The sequence below is a fragment of the Salmo trutta genome, chromosome 19, assembly GCF_901001165.1.
Source record: "Salmo trutta chromosome 19, fSalTru1.1, whole genome shotgun sequence".
In the NCBI taxonomy this organism is placed as follows: domain Eukaryota; kingdom Metazoa; phylum Chordata; class Actinopteri; order Salmoniformes; family Salmonidae; genus Salmo; species Salmo trutta.
In genome coordinates, this window is record NC_042975.1 from 18,575,540 (window position 1) to 18,593,452 (window position 17,913).

The 17,913-nt window shown below is 40.0% G+C and overlaps 1 protein-coding gene across 7 annotated transcripts; it reads right to left on the reverse strand.

The window, feature by feature from the left end:
- Positions 1–1,620: 1,620 nt before the first annotated feature.
- On the reverse strand, positions 1,621–17,856 carry pde9ab (phosphodiesterase 9ab). 7 transcript variants are annotated; one of them, XM_029699961.1, is made up of 19 exons: positions 17,040–17,856; positions 16,471–16,566; positions 15,499–15,569; positions 14,875–14,952; positions 13,456–13,499; positions 13,286–13,340; positions 12,912–12,982; positions 12,652–12,739; positions 11,796–11,877; positions 11,636–11,710; positions 11,329–11,415; positions 11,046–11,150; positions 10,834–10,916; positions 7,207–7,363; positions 6,274–6,387; positions 5,959–6,063; positions 5,234–5,362; positions 4,480–4,575; positions 1,621–3,809 (listed from the first exon to the last, which is right to left on the reverse strand). In XM_029699961.1, exons 2-19 carry the CDS (start codon positions 16,537–16,539, stop codon positions 3,759–3,761), a joined length of 1,560 nt encoding a protein of 519 aa, XP_029555821.1. In that variant the 5' UTR covers positions 16,540–16,566; positions 17,040–17,856; the 3' UTR covers positions 1,621–3,758. The 7 variants fall into 7 exon arrangements, with proteins under 7 accessions (XP_029555821.1, XP_029555819.1, XP_029555820.1 ...); XM_029699959.1 differs by having other exon boundaries at positions 16,471–16,589; XM_029699960.1 differs by having other exon boundaries at positions 17,036–17,856.
- Between the last annotated feature and the right edge of the window lie 57 nt (positions 17,857–17,913).

The following is a 17,913-nucleotide window of genomic DNA, read 5'->3' on the forward strand; positions in this document are numbered from 1 at the left end:
GAAGCAGAGGGAACAGTCTATGGCTTGGGTGGTTGCGGTGGTGAACAAGGAAGACCATCTGAGAAATGGTAAAACAAAAACAGAAAATCTGACACAATCCAGTTTCAAAGTTCTAAAACTGAGATTTTCTTAGTTTAGAAAGATTGAACATGTGGATTGATCAGTTTTGGATTTTGTCTGTGAACAGGTTTCAGTGTTCCAAAATCTAAACCAGCTAGTTGAGATTGTCCTAGATTTACTCAGATGGTCTCTGTGAACTCAGCTTTAGGTGTATGGAATGATGGTCAAATATCTTATCTGCCCGTTTCTGGTTTTTCCATAGATAATGTGCGAGCGTTGATCCTTGCTGGGGCTTCTGCTGGCCTTCCTGGCAGCGAGACGACTTACTCAGGGAGATGGAGAGTGTGACAAAGGTGTTCCCCAGCCAGCGCTCTGAGGATTACGATCCACCTGGGGAGGCACCTCCAGACGGCCCAGCCCTCAGAGCCGGTCATCTTGGTGCTGACAGCAAGGCGAAGAAGATACTGCACCGCCAGGCCCAGCGCCTGGCTTCCGCCTTCAATGGCTCAGTCTTCCACATCGACGAGGTCAGCAAGGCCAACCAGGATGGCGACAGAACAACCTGAAATCTGTTTCACAGATTCTTCATAGTAGTGCAATTATCATCATCATATAGAGCAGGATTCCCCAACTAGCGGGTAATTTTATGTGGCACCCCAAGTTTTCTGTGCAAAAAATACAATAAAATAAATAAAGGGTTTAAAAAAACAATAATTAATTGTTGGACATAAAAGACTAAAAACACCAGCAAATCAACTACCAGCCATTTTAATTTTGGAAATCTGTTACGAAGTATTCATACGCAAAATAAAGAGATATAGCGAAGTAATCATTACTCATAGCATATTATTAAGTGTATTAAGTGTATTATTTCTTTGGCCTGGTATTGTATCGTTAATACAAGGTTGGTATCATGAAAACACTAGTGTAAAGCCAAGTTATCGTTACTCATTGTATATTCTTATAACTTTTACTATTTAGTGTTATTTTTTATTTCTCTATTTTACTTTCTTTGTGCATTGTTAGTCTACACCTGTTGTTTACAAAGCATGTGACAAATACCATTTAATTTGATTTTGATTGGATTTATGTGATGGTATTCAAATTTAAGCAAGGTTTGAAATGATGTTTTAGTCAAATATTATATTGTTTGGGCTTCTTGCGGTCAATTTGCAGTCTATATAATTATTTGTAATTATGTTCTGGCCCCCTGAACATCTCTCAAGAAAAAAAACATCCTGCAGCTTAATCTAGTTGCTGATCCCTGATATATAAAGTTGTGATGTTGTATCACTCCGCATTGTGACTGTTTTTAGCTGGCTGTTGCTTCTTGGTGTTTGTGTGTACAGTATGTATGAGAGACCAGGTTGATAATGATGATGGATGACTTCTTTTAAAGAGGAAAACTAGTGTGACAAAAAAGTCTCAGTAGGTCTCAGAAAGGAAAAGGTGTCCCAAATAACCAGCAGGTGGAGAAATACATTTTAGTGTAATAGCTGTCACACACTGACCTCTCCAGTTTCTCAGGAGATGCAAGTGTATCTAAAAGTAACATTAAAATAAAGACACATCTTGCTATTTTATTTGATATGCAAAGTCATACATGCACGTGTCAAAATATATACTGGTAGAAATGTATTTGTCCTTTCACTGTAAATCATGTAGTGATTTCTACAAAACCGGTTAAAATACTGCCGACCTGCTATATGTCCCTAATCTCTAACTTTGTCTTTAAAATGCCCATAAGGTGGCTGAGGTACAGTACGTTAGCCCCATACAATGAAAAGCCCTATGTAAATACTATCTATATTATAAATACTATGATTTAACCTACCTCACATACTAATTTAGAAGACACAATCTCTTCATATTTGTCCCTAAATGTTTCATCCTTCTCTACCAAAAGAAAACCTTGTGCAAAAATAACAAGAAGAAACAAAACCAGCACCAGTTTTGCCACCCCTAAGGCCAAACAATATCACTGCCGTCTTCTCTCCTCTTCTCACTTTATGTTGGGAGTGGCTAAGGAGAGAGGGAAAGTGCTGATTGGTTAATTTGTATTTTTCTTCACCCTACTTGCCTGGGCTGGCTACATAACTATATAACTACAGGAAGTTGTGGTATTAGGGGATGAGTCTCCCTTTCTATGGCCAAAACCAAGCCAAGACGGTTGCTCAGGCAGACGCCTTGCTTCCCCCTCAGAATGGAAACACCATCCGAGGTCTCTAAAGCCAGAAAACATAGAGGTGGGCATAACCAGTTAATTGGGAACGAGGGTCATTGTGTGATAAGACTATCATTATAAACAACAGAAGATCTACATTGTAAAGTGAGGCATTATCTACATAGCCATCCATCAATGGGATCTTATTCAAAGGCAGATTAATATACATATAATACGTTTAACAGTGGAGGCTGGTAAAGGGAGGACGGCTCATAGCAATGGCTTGAATGCAATGTTAGCCATTACAGTGAACATGTCCTTCGATTTAAACTGACACCAGCCACCGCTGACATATCAACACATGCAATTCAAGGAGGAGGAAAGTACATGATTGGGACACAACAGATATCAGCCTCCAGAGTTGTGATCCTGGATTATTTCTACATCAGGTCAAGGGTCAAATGAGGAGAACAGGATAAGAGGAAAAGATTGCATAAAATGCATCTGCTGGAGATAGTACCAAAGGTCACACAGAACTAGGTTTCAAAAGAGAGGGGTGGGGTGAGGTGGACCTATTACACACACACTTCTCTACAATAGAACAGCCATGTCAATATGCATTCTAAAATAGTTAGTATAAAAGCTTTACCTTTTATAGAATGTCATAACAATATCAATCATATGATAAATCGGCAATACTGCTATGTAATATGAGTTGATTTAAAGGCCCAGTGCAGTCCAAATTACATTTTTTCGTGTGTTTTGTATCATATTGTACAACAGCTGATTAATCAAACACAGTTTCCTCATTGGAAACATATATCAGTGTTATTTCCTGATAGTTTCTGGTTGAAAATACAATCTACACAGGACCTTCTAATCACCAGGTTTGCATGAACAGGGGTTTTGGCTTTCCGTGGTGACACAAAAAGCCATTTTTTTGCTTAAGTTTTCATGTGCCGAATAAAAACCTGAAGTTCAATGTGTTTCCATTGTGTTTTGAAACTCTACCGATAGTTTTGTCAAAAAAACTGTTCCGTTAAATAGCAAACGTGCCTACTCTGGTCTTGGCACCTGCGTTTACATGACAAGATTATTATGGATAAGAGCGAGAATGTTTATTTGTCAAACAGGAGTCAAGCATCGATCATCATGTCAGCAGAATAAGACCCTCGATATTTCTTGGAAAGCAGCATCAAAATCCCTGTGCACTTTCACCAGCCTGTGAAGTTCATACATTTATTTAATCTGAAGCCTAATAAACCGTATGGTAACACTGGTATGACCACTAGATGGCACATGACACTTACTATTGAAGCCAGTCTAGGGCCTACCAATGCTACATGGGCTGCATGTCTCAGAGTAGAAGTGTTCATTTAGGATCAGGTCCCCTCTAAATATCCTGTTCATATTGGGATAAATGTAAACTACATCATTAGTGGGATAAAGTTTGGTCAGAGAGTGAAAGAGGAGGGCACGTCACATCTATCTAACGTTTAAACTTACAAGGCACCAATGAGTTTGCAGGAAAAGTTTATTTCTTCTTTCCTCCTAATGACTTGCTCTCAGTTTTTTTCTTCTGTGCCTTGTAGAACAAAAGACACCTTTATGTTAACACAAGACGGCGGCGGAGGGATTTTATAGAGTAATAAAGCTGGTAGATAGTCTAAGGACCAAGGCCACAGTTATTGGGTGAAGTTACCCCTAGACGCTGATCTTGGGTCAGTTTAAAAGTTTCCTCACTAGTGCTAAGGTTAGGATTGAGGAAGCTGAGTCTCGATCTGCACATAGGGGAAACTTCACCCCTGAGCTAGTTATTATCAGTACTACCCTGCTGTAGTAGTGCCTTGTAACAGGACATACCGCATCTACACACAATAAAAGGAAAGCAATGATGAGGTGTCATGCACTTAATTTTTTCAAGGAGGAACTGATGGCCAAATTCGATATCTTTGAGTTAATTATGCATTGAAGAAACATTTATTTGATCTTTTCAGCAAACAAATTAAAAAAGGGCCCCCATTTTTAATGGGCATGACACATTCAGCTTAACTTCAGTCAATTCAGGAAAATAATTAAACACACAATTTTAACTACAAAAGCCCATGTTCTCTATTGTTTTTTTTCCTCAAGAGTCTGTATAATGAGTCAGCCATAATGTATTCCATGTTTGTTCCATTTATTTTGAACATACAATGCAAATGAGATTGACCTCAATTTTTGAGGTCAACAAGGTGTGAGGAGAAGGGTTTTACCTCAGTCATGGCATCGTCAATCTGTTTAAGTTCTTCATAGTGGTCTCGAGAATCCCGCAAAGGCTGCACCATAATCTCCTCAATCTGGGGGAAGAGCTAGGACACACATTTAGATGTAGTCATTTAAGAGTGGCTCAGAACATGAAAGATTGTCATCCCATTAGCTTTTTGTCCCAAAATAGTTTTCATCCATTATCCTACATTTTTTTTGTCACCTGCCGCCACTGATTTACATCCATAGATTAACACCTATTCAGGACGGTTGAGCTAATGTGCGCTAATGTGATTAGCATGATGTTGTAACTAACAAGAACATTTCCTAGGACATAGACATGTCTTACATGGGCAGAAAGCTTAAATTCTTGTTAATCTAACTGTACTGTCCAATTTACAGTTGCTATTACAGTGAAAAAATACTATGCTATTGTTTGAGGAGAGTGCACAACAACAACAAAAAACTTGTATCACGGCAACTGGTTTGATACATTCACCTCTGAAGGTAAATAATGTACTTACATTCAGTAATCTTGCTCTGATTTGTCATCCTGAGGTCCCAGAGATAAAATGTAGCATAGTTTTGTTTGATAAAATCTAGTTTTATATTCAAATGTAGGAACTGGGTTCTAAAGTTTGAACCCCTGTCCAGGAAACCCCCCCACAGTGTTATAGCATACATTTTTGTTGGCAGACATTTTGGGTTGTTGAATCTCACTCTGGATCTCAGTCACAGGCTCACTCGGAAACAGAAACACACCTTCATAACAGTCTCAAACATGGGAATGAGGACAAATTTGATGAAGCCGATCTGAGCGGTGGGTTTGGTCACTTTGTCCCGATCCATGAACGAAGCTACTGGGAGACCCTCAGATTTCTCTCTGTCACTCTGAACACAAAAACAGATAATGAAAGCCTATACAGAACATTTGCTTCTTTCCTCATTGGAAAGAAAGGGGCACACCTCCCCACACCCATTGGAAAATGCATATATAGTTTGCCTTAAACCAAGGATTTGTGTGATTTCATGAGATGAGAAATGTAAATATCTTTAAGGTGAAAATACTTCCTTGCAACATTGAAGGTTGGTCAAGACTCGTGGACATCTCTCGTGGACAAATACATGTACCATAAATGGTAGTAGCATCTGTCAATAGACTGTGGGATTCAACGACTAATGAGAACTTTGTTCCGGTACACAACTGTTTTCTCACTAATCATTTGGACAAATCTGAATTGCACAGGCTCTCACATTTTGGAAGGGAGGGGACATTTGGCCCATAGATTTGCCCGAAAATGGCTGAGAGTTTTCATTTGGAGGGGTGGAGACTTTGCTAGTTTTGTCTCCCCCCAGAACTTAATTTGCACAATTTTTGTTCTGTGTCCGAGATTAGTCAAGACTATACTTTTTCTTCACAATTACGGTTATTATTTAAAATAATGGTGAGTTAATTGACAATCATTTTCAAAAAAGCAGTAACTCACCTGCATAAAGTATTCCTCCAGCAGGCAGTCTAGCCAGGGCTCGGCCACCTCCGTGGGTCTCACCTCATTGGAGATGTCACAGCACTTGATCAGCACCAGCTTTAGCTGCACAGAGACGCAACAACAATCCTCAAACATAACGGATGTAACACCTAACAACCTTGTAAAGAGGTTCAGACGTCTTGGCATTAAGGTTAAGGTGCTGGGTTGTCCATTGCTAGACCTGGGTTTGGGCTTCCCCCAAAGTCTGTGCAATATATTTGACACATGCTGTATATCAACCGTGACAACCTTACGTAAATAATGCATACATACACATGTCACATGCTTTTGGTTGGTGAAGTCAAAGTTGTCCACGTTCTGCTTGAAGGAGTCCAGTATCTCACCGTGTCTGGCCATATCTGTGGCTAAGATGAGAGTGATGATAGCCTGCCAAGGTCGCAAATAATATCATTATACTATACTAGAAACCAATCCTGGCCAAAATCACAAACCAAAGCCATCCTCTGTGCGAAACTATCCCTATGTTTAGGTGGTGATGTGTAATACCATTTATTTTACAATAATGTTGGTTTCTATTCATGGTAGGCTATACACTGAGTGTACAAAACATTAGGAACACCTGCTCTTTCCATGACATAGACTGACCAGGTGAATCCAGATGAAAGCTATGATCACTTAGTGAAGTCACTTGTTAAATCCACTACAAATCAGTATAGAGGAAGGGGAGGAGACAGGTTAAAGAAGGATTTTTAAGCCTTGAGACAATTGAGACAAGGATTGTGTATGTGTGCTATTCAGAGGGTGAATGCAAGACAAAAGATTTAAGTGCCTTTGAACGGGGTATGGTAGTAGATGCCATGTGCACTGGTTTGAGTGTGTCAAGAAGTGCAACGTGGCTGGGGTTTTCATGCTCCACCGTTTCCAGTGTGTATCAAGAATGATCCACCACCCAAAGGACATCCAGCCAACATGACACAACTGTGGGAAGCATTGGAGTCAACATGGGCCAGCATCCCTGTGGAATGCTTTCAACAACTTGAACAGTCCATGCCTGATGAATTGAGGCTGTTCTGAGTGCAAAAGGGGGTACAACTCAATAATAGGAAGGTGTTCCTAATGTTTTGTTCACTCAGTGTATATTTAACCTAACATGACTAAACCCCATTTTTAGCTTCTAAACTATAATACATGCTACTTCACAAATGCTTTGTTATTCAAATTGCTGTAAGAAACCTGGTGCCTCACCTGTCTGAGGTGTTTGAAGGCCTCCGTTTCTATGTTGGCGAAGATGTTACACTCTGGCATGGAGATGATCTGGAAGGCCACGGCACAGTGGTGGTTCTCCAAGGGTGAGATGTCGTTGTAGCGCACCGCCAGCTCTGTGTGAGCGTTTATCTGGTACCTGTCACAGGACATAGCATTAGCACACAAGAATTTTCAGGTCTCTCCAGATATGTTAAATCGGTTTCAAGTCTGGGCTCTAGCTGGGCCATTCAAGGACATTCAGAGACTTGTCCCGAAGCCACTCCTGCGTTGTCTTGACTGTGTGCTTAGGATCGTTGTCCTGTTAGGTGAACCTTCGCTCCAGTTTGAGGTCCTGAGCACTCTGGGGTAAGTTTTCATCCAGGATCTTTCTGCACTTTGCTCCGTTCATCTTTGCCTCTATCCTGACTAGTCTCCCAGTCCCAGCCGCTGAAAAACATCCCCACAGCATGGCGCTTGACATTCAGGCCAAAGAGTTCGTCAGACCCGAGAATCTTATTTCTCATAGTCAGAGTCTTTAGGTGCCTTTTGACAAACTTCAAGCGGGCTGTCATGTGCCTTTTTCTGAGGAGTGGCTTCCGTCTGGCCACTCTACCATAAAGGCCTGATTGGTGGAGTGCTGCAGAGATGGTTGTCCTCCTGGAAGGTTCTTCCATCTCCACAGAGGAACTCTAGAGCTCTGTCAGAGTGACCATCGGATTCTTGGTCACCTCCCTGAAGAAGGCCCTTTTCCCCTGATTTCTCAGTTTGACCGGGCTGCCAGCTCTTGGAAGAGTCTTGGTGGTTCCAAACTTCTTCCATTTAAGAATGATGGAGGCCACTGCGTTCTTGGGGACCTTCAATGTTGCAGACATTTTCTGGCACCCTTCCCCAGATCTGAGCCTCGACATAATTCAAGAAATTAAAAAAGAATAAATGTGCAAATATAGACAGACTCACAGCTGTAATTGCTGCCAAAGGTGACTCTAACATGTTTTGACTCAGGGTTGTGAATACTTATGTAAATTAGATATTTCTGTATGGATTTTTTTATACATTTGCAAAAATGAAGAACTTATCCAAGAACTTATCCTCTGCAGCAGAGGTAACTCAGGGTTTTCCTTTCCTTTGGTGGTCCTCATGAGAGCCAGTTTCATCATAGAACTTGGTGGTTTTTGCGACTGCACATTTTCCGAATTGACTGACCTTCATGTCTTAAAGTAATGATGGACTGACGTTTGTCTTTGCTTATTTGAGCTGATGTTGCCATTATATGGACTTGGTCGTTGACCAAATAGGGCTATCTTCTGTATACCACCCCTACCTTCTCACAACACAACTGATTGGCTCAAACGCATTAAGAAGGAAAGAAATTCCACAAATGAACTTTTAAACAAGGCACACCTGTTAATTGAAATGCATTCCAGGTGACAACATCATGAAGCTGGTTGAGAGAATGCCAAGAGTGTTCAAAGCTGGCATCAAGGCGAAGGGTGGGTACTTGAAGAATCTCAAATATATTTTGATTTGTTTAACAATTTTTTGGTTACTAGTACATGTAGTAACCAAAAAATGTGTGTGTGTGTGTGTGTGTGTGTATACATACATACATACATACATACATACATACATACATACATACATACATACATACATACATACATACATACATACATACATACATACAGTTGAAGTCGGAAGTTAACATACTCCCTAGCCCAAAAAATTTTACTCCGTTTTTCACAATTCCTGACATATAATCCTAGTAAAAATTCCCTGTCTTAGGTCAGTTAGGATCGCCACTTTATTTTAAGAATGTGAAATGTCAGAATAATAGTAGAGTGAATTATTTATTTCAGCATTTATTTCTTTCATCACATTCCCAGTGGGTCAGAAGTTTACATACCTTTAAATTGTTTAACTTGGGTCAAACGTTTCAGGTAACCTTCCACAAGCTTCCCACAATCAGCTGGGTGAATTCTGGCCCATTCCTCCTGACAGAGCTGGTGTAACTGAGTAAGGTTTGTAGGCCTCCTTGCTCTTGTAACCCATGTGAAATGGCTAGTTAGTTAGCGGTGGTGCGCGCTAATAGCGTTTCAATCAGTGACGTCACTCGCTCTGAGATTTGAAGTAGGGTTTCCCCTTGCGTTGCAAGGGCCGCGGCTTTTGTGGCGCGATGGGTAACGATGCTTCGTGGGTGTCAGTTCTTGATGTGTGCAAGGGTCCCTGGTTCGAGCCCAGGTTGGGGCGAAGAGAGGGACGGAACCTACACTGTTACATTGGTGCCGTGACCCGGATCATTGGTTGCTGCGGAAAAGGAGGAGGTCAAAAGGGGGGTGAGTGTAACCGATGTGAAATGGCTAGTTAGTTAGCGGTGGTGCGCGCTAATAGCGTTTCAATCAGTGACGTCACTCGCTCTGAGACTTGAAGTAGGGTTTCCCCTTGCGTTGCAAGGGCCGTGGCTTTTGTGGCGTGATGGGTAACAATGCTTCGTTGGTGTCAGTTCTTGATGTGTGCAAGGGTCCCTGGTTCGAGCCCGGGTTGGGGCGAAGAGAGGGACGGAACCTACACTGTTACACTCTCACACGCTTTTTCAGTTCTGCCCACAAATTTTCTAAAGGATTGAGGTCAGGGCTTGTGATGGCCTCTCAGATACCTTGACTATGTTGTCCTTAAGCCATTTTGCCACAACTTTGGAAGTATGCTTGGGGTCATGGTCCATTTGGAAGACCCATTTGCGACCAAGCTTTAACTCCCTGACTGATAATTGTCCTACCTCATGATGCCATCTATTTTGTGAAGTGCACCAGTCCCTCCTGCAGCAAAGCACCCCCACAACATGATGCTGCCACCCCCATGCTTCACAGTTGGGATGGTGTTCTTCGGTTTGCAAGCCTCCCCCTTTTTCCTCCAAACATAACGATGGTCTTTATGGCCAAACAGTTATATTTCTGTTTCATCAGACCAGAGGACAGTTCTCCAAAAAGTACGATCTTTGTCCCCTTGTGCAGTTGCAAACCGTAGTCTGTTTTTTTATGGTGGTTTTGGAGCAGTGGCTTCTTCCTTGTTGAGAGGTCTTTCAGGTTATGTCGATATAGGACTCGTTTTACTGTTGATATAGATACTTTTGTATCCGTTTCCTCCAGCATATTCACAACTTCCTTTGCTGTTGTTCTGGGATTGATTTGCACTTTTCATAACCAAAGTGCGTTCATCTCCAGGAGACAGAATGCATCTCCTTCCTGAGCGGTATGACGGCTCCATGGTCCCATGGTGTTTCTACTTGGGTACTATTGTTTGTACAGATGAACGTGGTACCTCAGGCGTTTGGAAATTGCTCCCAAGGATGAACCAGACTTGTGGAGGTCAACATTTTTTCTGAGATCTTGGCTGATTTCTTTTGATTTCCCCATGATGTCAAGCAAAGAGGCACTGAGTTGGAAGGTAGGCCTTGAAATACATCCACAGGTACACCTCCAATTGACTCAAATTATGTCAATTAGCCTATCAGAAGCTTCTAAAGCCAGTGGTTGAAAAACTAGTTTTAATGACTCCAACCTAAGTGTATGTAAACTTTCGACTTCAACTGTATATATATATATATATAAAGGTATATGTAATGTGACCTACGTGTTGTTGTAGCCTGGGTGATCTAGGTCGTGACACACGGCAGCTGTCATGAGGATGCACATGTCAGTCATGGTGAGCCTCTCCTGAGAAACACAGCTAGAGTCAGAGTGACACACACACACACACACACACACACACACACACACACACACACACACACACACACACACACACACACACACACACACACACAATATGAGGTGTGTTCTCACTTGTAAGTTGCACAGGTGAATCATTCCATACATCATCTGACTGACACAGAAGCAGTGGCGGAAATTATGGAACGGGTTGTTGCGGTAATTCTCCTGGATTCCCAGCTGAAACACAAAGCAACAAACATCTTACAAACAAGAAATCAAGCCTTTTTTAATAGTGTGCATATTTTGAATCAGCTCATAAGTGTATATTTTTTCTTTCATGAGATAAAGAATGGAAATCGAGGCTAATGACTACTTGGGTAAAGATAGGGGTTTCACAAGTGTGGATCTAACTCACCAGCCATCGTTTCAGTGTGATGGGGTTCATATTAAACTCCTTCACCAGGCCCAGATCATGATACATGTACTCCAGACAGCTTAACATCTCCACATTGGAAACATGATACAGTAATGAGTACTATCAGAATATGTTTAATACTACACAGAGCAATTGGGACTAAGACAGTGATTAGCTATCTTTATAGATTGCCTTGGAAAAAGTATCAAAGCAAGAATAATCATTTGTCAGATAAAAATACATCTATCATTCATACATACATGCAATGCATATTTGCCCAAATTAGACTACATGAAATATCCCCAACCTCATTGTGCTCCCAATGCCAAACGTCAAATGTAGGTTTCTTCAGAGCTTCTATGGTCTCCTGGGATAGAGTGTACTGTAGACATAGTGCAAAGAGTAATGTAAGTCATTTATTCAGCATTAACAAAAGGTGTACTGGTTATTATGCTTCAACTGTTTACCTTTGGGTAATTTGGAACGTCTCGTCTTGGGGACAGTTTCTTGCCGTCCTCTGTGAAGCTATATTTGCAACCACAAGTCACTCTAATAATAAGAAGCAATATTGGGGAAAACAGAAGGGTGGTAGCCTAGAAGTTAAGAATATATAAGAACATATTCAAGGTTCTTTCATGTAATGGGCCTTCAATCAACACTGATTTAAGGGCAACATATGGCTTAGTCAATTTTAAGAGGCTCTTATTTTAATCATAATAGACTACACATACAGTATTAATGAGACAGTCTGCAGTTCAAAGAATAACAAAAGCGTCTACCCCGCCTCTGTTTTGGAAAGAGCTGAGGATTGGGCTGGAGAATGGTAACCACTCAAATTCATAGACAAAGCTGACTATCCCCGAGGAAACAATTATCGTTTGAACCATGTTTTGAGGCTATACAGTGTTTGTTTACAATTACATTGTTTACAAAAAAGGTATTAAAACATGCTTATATTTTGGGATCTGATAGGGTAGGACAGTTGAACTTAGCTCATGAGGCATTTATAAGTTATATTCTTCAAGAATCAATGGATATCATTAATTTAACAATCCAAAAATGGATGTAGCAATTGCAGATGGCCCCTTAAAGGGAAATGTACTGAACAATATGTTACTTTGGGCCCTTAAAAGGCCTTTTGAATGTATCAACATGGATTAAAGAGTGTCTTCTATATAATCTTTTCAACATTGACCTCACCAACATTGACCTTTTAAACTTCAATGTTGTAAATGTAGACATATTCCACTGGATTCTGTTTAATTCATTATTATTATTACTACTATCTGATATGATAATTTGGTTTATTTGCAGTTGTCTGACCTTCCTCCTCCCTTTGAGGTCATCTCATCCCGTAATTTCCTCAGGTCGTTCTTGCACTTCTCAATCTCCACCATTTTAAGCCCCTCTACTGCAACAGAGAGTCAATGTATACAGTAATAAATATTTCACAACAAAACTGATATTATTTTTATATATTCCATTTTTATAATGCTTATAAAAGTATATACAGTGTAGGTGTGAATATTCTCACAAACTAAAGCCAGTGGTGCCAACGTTAATACAGTAACGCCATCACTCACACTCCACTCTCTTCTCCAACATAGCAAGCCTATTGGTCACCTCTGTCTTCAACTCATTGATTCTAAAAGCCCTGAAACGGAAATGGTGGAAAACATAACTCCTTTAATTGAGCAGAAATCTGTGTGAGCCTAGGCAACAGTGGACACGTATGTATTATTTTTTTTTACTTACAAGTAAAATCAATCAAATCAACACATTAGACTGAACAGATGAATGAAAAGAGAGACAAAACCAGAAATTGGTGCGATGGCCACAGATATTTTCTCAGATATCATTTCTAAATTAATCAAATTAACTAAACTAAACAAAACACTCTGGATAAGAGTATCTGCTAAATGACTAAAATATAAAAAATGTAATACTTGTATATCACCTGCTAAATTGCTCTGCCACCTGAGACAAAACATTCTGGAACATGTCTTCTTTGTCTGAAAGGAGGAAAAATATGTATCGGTGGTTCTGACTTGTGTATTATCTATTTACCATTACTGTATGTGACTGTGAAAATGATAGAATTCACAAATGCTTCGTATTGTAGCGTACCTCCCACCTGACCAGTCGACTGAGGCATTACTTTGTACTGGGAGCTGCGATGAGACAAAACAACAACAGATGGCAGATTTCAGTAACCACCAGCTAGTATCCCACCCTCCAATTAAAGTGATTTAGTTTGAACCATCTGGAAAAACATTTACCAACAGTGTCACAATATTATTTTAAAGTATTGTTCCAGCTAATATTTTGGTTTTTACATTTGAAAAAATATACACTACCGTTCAAAAGTTTGGGGTCACTTAGAAATGTCCTTGTTTGTGGAAAAAAAAGCAAATTTTTTTGTCCATTAAAATAACATCAAATTGATCAGAAATACAGTGTAGACATTGTTAATGTTGCAAATGACTATTGTAGCTGGAAACACCACTTTTTTTATGGAATATATACATAGGTGTACAGAGGCCCATTATCAGCAACCATCACTCCTGTGTTCCAATGGCACATTGTGTTAGCTAATCCAAATGTATCATTTTAAAAGGCTAATTTATCATTAGAAAACCCTTCTGCAATTATGTTAGCGCAGCTGAAAACTGTTGTTCTGATTAAAGAAGCAATAAAACTGGCCTTCTTTAGACTAGTTGAGTATCTGGAGCGTCAGTATTTGTGGGTTCAATTACAGGCTCAAAATGACCAGAAACAAAGAACTTTCTTCAGAAACTCGTCAGTCTATTCTTGTTCTGAGAAATGAAGGCTATTCCATGCGAGAAATTGCCAAGAAACTAAAGATCTTGTACAACGCTGTGTACTACTCCCTTCACAGAACAGCGCAAACTGGCTCTAACCAGAATAGAAAGAGGAGTTGGAGGCCCCGGTGCACAACTGAGCAAGCAAGAGGACAAGTACATTAGAGTGTCTAGTTTGAGAAACAGACGCCTCACAAGTCCTCAACTGGCAGCTTCATTAAATAGTACCCGCAAAACACCAGTCTCAACATCAACGGTGAAGAGGCGACTCCGGGATGCTGGCCTTCTAGGCAGAGTTGCAAAGAAAAAGCCATCTCAGACTGGCCAATAAAAAGAAAAGATTAAGATGGGCAAAAGAACACAGACACAGGAACTCTGTCTAGAAGGCCAGCATCCCGGAGTCGCCTCTTCACTGTTGACGTTGAGACTGGTGTTTTGCGGGTACTATTTAATGAATCTGCCAGTTGAGGACTTGTGAGGCACCTGTTTCTCAAACCTTTCTTTCAAAACAAGGACATTTCTAAGTGACCCCAAACTTTTGCACTGTAGTGTATATATTGTAGGAAATTATATGGTAATAATGTATACTTTCTGCTACTATGTCTACACCAAACCAATGACTAATATAAGCTTATTACCTATTCACAATGTATTGTCTGAATAAATACCAGGTCAAACAGCGGACTGTAAAAAATACAGTGTTTCCAAAAACACATGTCATTACTTTGGGGTGTTGGTAGGCATTGTGGGATCAATGGAGATCAGCGCTCCCTCTGAGTTCACCAGACTTATAGCAGTATTTCTGAGGACAAATCAAAGTATTACACAAATTATTAAATACATAAAAGTATTGTATGCTGCATCATGTTAAGTGGGGAAAAGGGAAATGGTAAGTAAAAAAACGCTTTGAAGCTGAGGACAGACAATGCAAGCTTCAAAGGCGAGGAGATCCATAAAGCAAACTCAAGAGTTTTAGAATAGTAAGTAATGTTAGACAGTTGGCATATTGATTTAACGTTGTTGATAAGTGCAGGACATAAGAGTGTACAGATGTAGGATCTTAATTTGAGCACCCTGATGCAGGAGAACTTTCCTGCAATACAGGAAATGTAAAACTTGTAATGTTTTTGAGGATTAAATAGGCTTCTGACATTTGTAATTTCCACTTTGAAATTTTAGACTTGATTTCCCCTTACAAAAAATGTATCAACCCCAAAAAAATGTCCATTAATTATAATCCACATTTTCTGTTGCTGCATGATTATTTTCCTGCTGTAGCAAACTGGCTCCTGCTGTAGCAAACACGTGTATGTGTTTGAGTGAAAAAGGGCAGTGAGGTGCCACTGACCTGGCTATGTTAGAGGAAGAACACAGCAGTTCTCGGATGTCACAGGGGCTGCAGTATCGACTGAAAATCACCTAAAAACAGAGGCAAGAACATTAAAGATACAATATATCGATACAAATAGTACTGATGTAGATCAAACTGCCGATCGTCATACTTAATAGTGTCTTGGTACTGTATTTGCACATACAAAGTATTTCAGGGATACTGAAGATAAATAATACTACTCAAGTAATGATTATCCTTATAACCATGAACTCCTAACAACTGAAATCAATAGAATGAATATCAATAATGATGAGAGCATGTTCACTCCAGGTGTTACACCTGCCTTTGTGTCACAACCACCTGTGAATCACCTGTCTTATCTCGGCACCTCTTGACCTGACCAAAGCCCCCATACTTTCACAGGAGATGAACACAAGGTGGTCACATGTAAGGCAGAGAGTTCAAGTGGTTTGAGTTGTAAGCTCTAGCCATCAAACTACTTCACATTTACTACAATGTAATTTACTGTATCTAAATGTTTGCTAATGCAATCAACGTCAAACATAAAACACATTTTCCTTCAACTTTCTTTCCATCCTCACTCATGACAATTGCAAATGAATATAATTGAAATACCTCAAGCATCCATCCCTTCAATACCTATGATTCAGTTACACTACTTAAAGCTCCTCCTTATAAAGTGTTATATAATTCCTTAAAAACATGCATGTCATTGTTGTTGATATTATTTGCATTATATCAGCTGTAATGAACTGATAATGGCAGCTGGTGTACCAGGATCATAAGTTGTGTCACTCAGTCTCACCAGAGAGGAAGAGGCAAAAGGTTTCACTCTTGCCAAAATCTGTAAAAAATAAGCCCAATGTGTTTCTATGGGCTTATTTTGGACCTAAGCTTGTCGCCTGCCTTCCCGCCTTTGGAATATGAGCATCTTGTCATTATATACAGATCTCTGGTCTCACTCACCTTCTGCATTTTCCCATCCACATCTAGGTAGACCGTCTTGGGGGAGTATGAGGAGGAGCTGGTACCCATAGTGACCTTGTCCCTCGCTCCTCGTCTCTGTGAAAAAAATGAAATGGGAACTGGGAAAGGCACAAATGACAGTTGTACTTTACTCATGTGGATCGTTGGTACCACGCTCACCTGTCTACATTTCATATCATTGTGGTGTACCGTGGGGTTGAGAATAAGTATGCAGGTACAGAAGGAAATACAAATGTTGATGTCTAGGATGAAATTAATTCAGAGCAGCTATTTATTCATTCCATGTATTACATTCATGCTGGATCATTACCATGAAAAGCAAGTAAAAGTAACCTTATTGATCATCATTTTAAAATATTAATTGCATATACTTTCAATAAATTAATAGACGAATATAGATAAATACTATAATTTTCCTGTCAACCAGTTGCTACATAACACATTGAAATATAAACACACTCCTGTAGCAAAAAAAATAATATAAAGTAAAAAAATATCTCAATGCTAATTCATCTTGCAAAGAATCTAATGAAACTAGACTTACATACTTGAGTCAGTCACTGTCAGAAGCAAACCTCTCCTGCCTGTTGATATGCGGCAGATCCAGAAAGCGAAGGATACAACCTGTCTGAAACCTGGGGGAGGGATCCGCCACCAGCCCTTAAATATCACCCATTAACTCTGCAGTTGCCAAGGTACCGTTACTACGGCAAAGTAGACTATCCCCTGACCCTCTCACATCATCCACTCCTTTCAGGAAACTCTGAATTCAGATAATGGTGGTAAAATCTCAATAGTATTTAATTGATTCCTCGCCTCCAACACAGTTCGAGGAGAAAGAGGAATCAAGGAAACACTTGTGATGCAACCATGTTGGTGGAATAGAATCAAACATTGACATCATGTGCATGTGTTTAGCTTTGATGGTCTCATTAGGTAATGCCTATTCAAGGGGTTACCTCAGATTTGAATGGTGAATGGTGCACGTCATACATCATTAACAAAGTGGGCTTGTTCTGATTAATTAATAGTTCACTTAGGGTCGTGGAAATGAAAGGTCCAGATGGTGTTAGAAGTATGTGTGCGTCCCAAATGGTACCCTTTTACCTATATTGTACACTACTTTTGACGAGTCCCATGGGCCCTGGTCAAAAGTAGTGCACTATAAAGGGAATAGGGTACCTTTTGGTATGCAATGCAGACATGGGTGATGTGGTACCAGAATATATGATTTGGAGGGATATGGGATTTAGATAAGCGAGTATGAGCCGTTTCTGTGCCGTTACCAATTTTCCACATTACATGAAATACGAAATATATATATATAAGAAATATATATATATACACTGCTCAAAAAAATAAAGGGAACACTTAAACAACACATCCTAGATCTGAATGAAAGAAATAATCTTATTAAATACT

Coding starts and splice junctions, on each gene's coding strand:
- pde9ab (XM_029699961.1), bottom strand. CDS start 16,539: ATGGGTACCAGCTCCTCCTCATACTCCCCCAAGACGGTCTACCTAGAT. Junction 11,878..12,651: donor ACCTCAAAGGGAGGAGGAAG/GTCAGACAACTG, acceptor TCTTATTATTAG/AGTGACTTGTGGTTGCAAAT. Junction 5,363..5,958: donor TGGAGGAATACTTTATGCAG/GTGAGTTACTGC, acceptor TTTTGTGTTCAG/AGTGACAGAGAGAAATCTGA.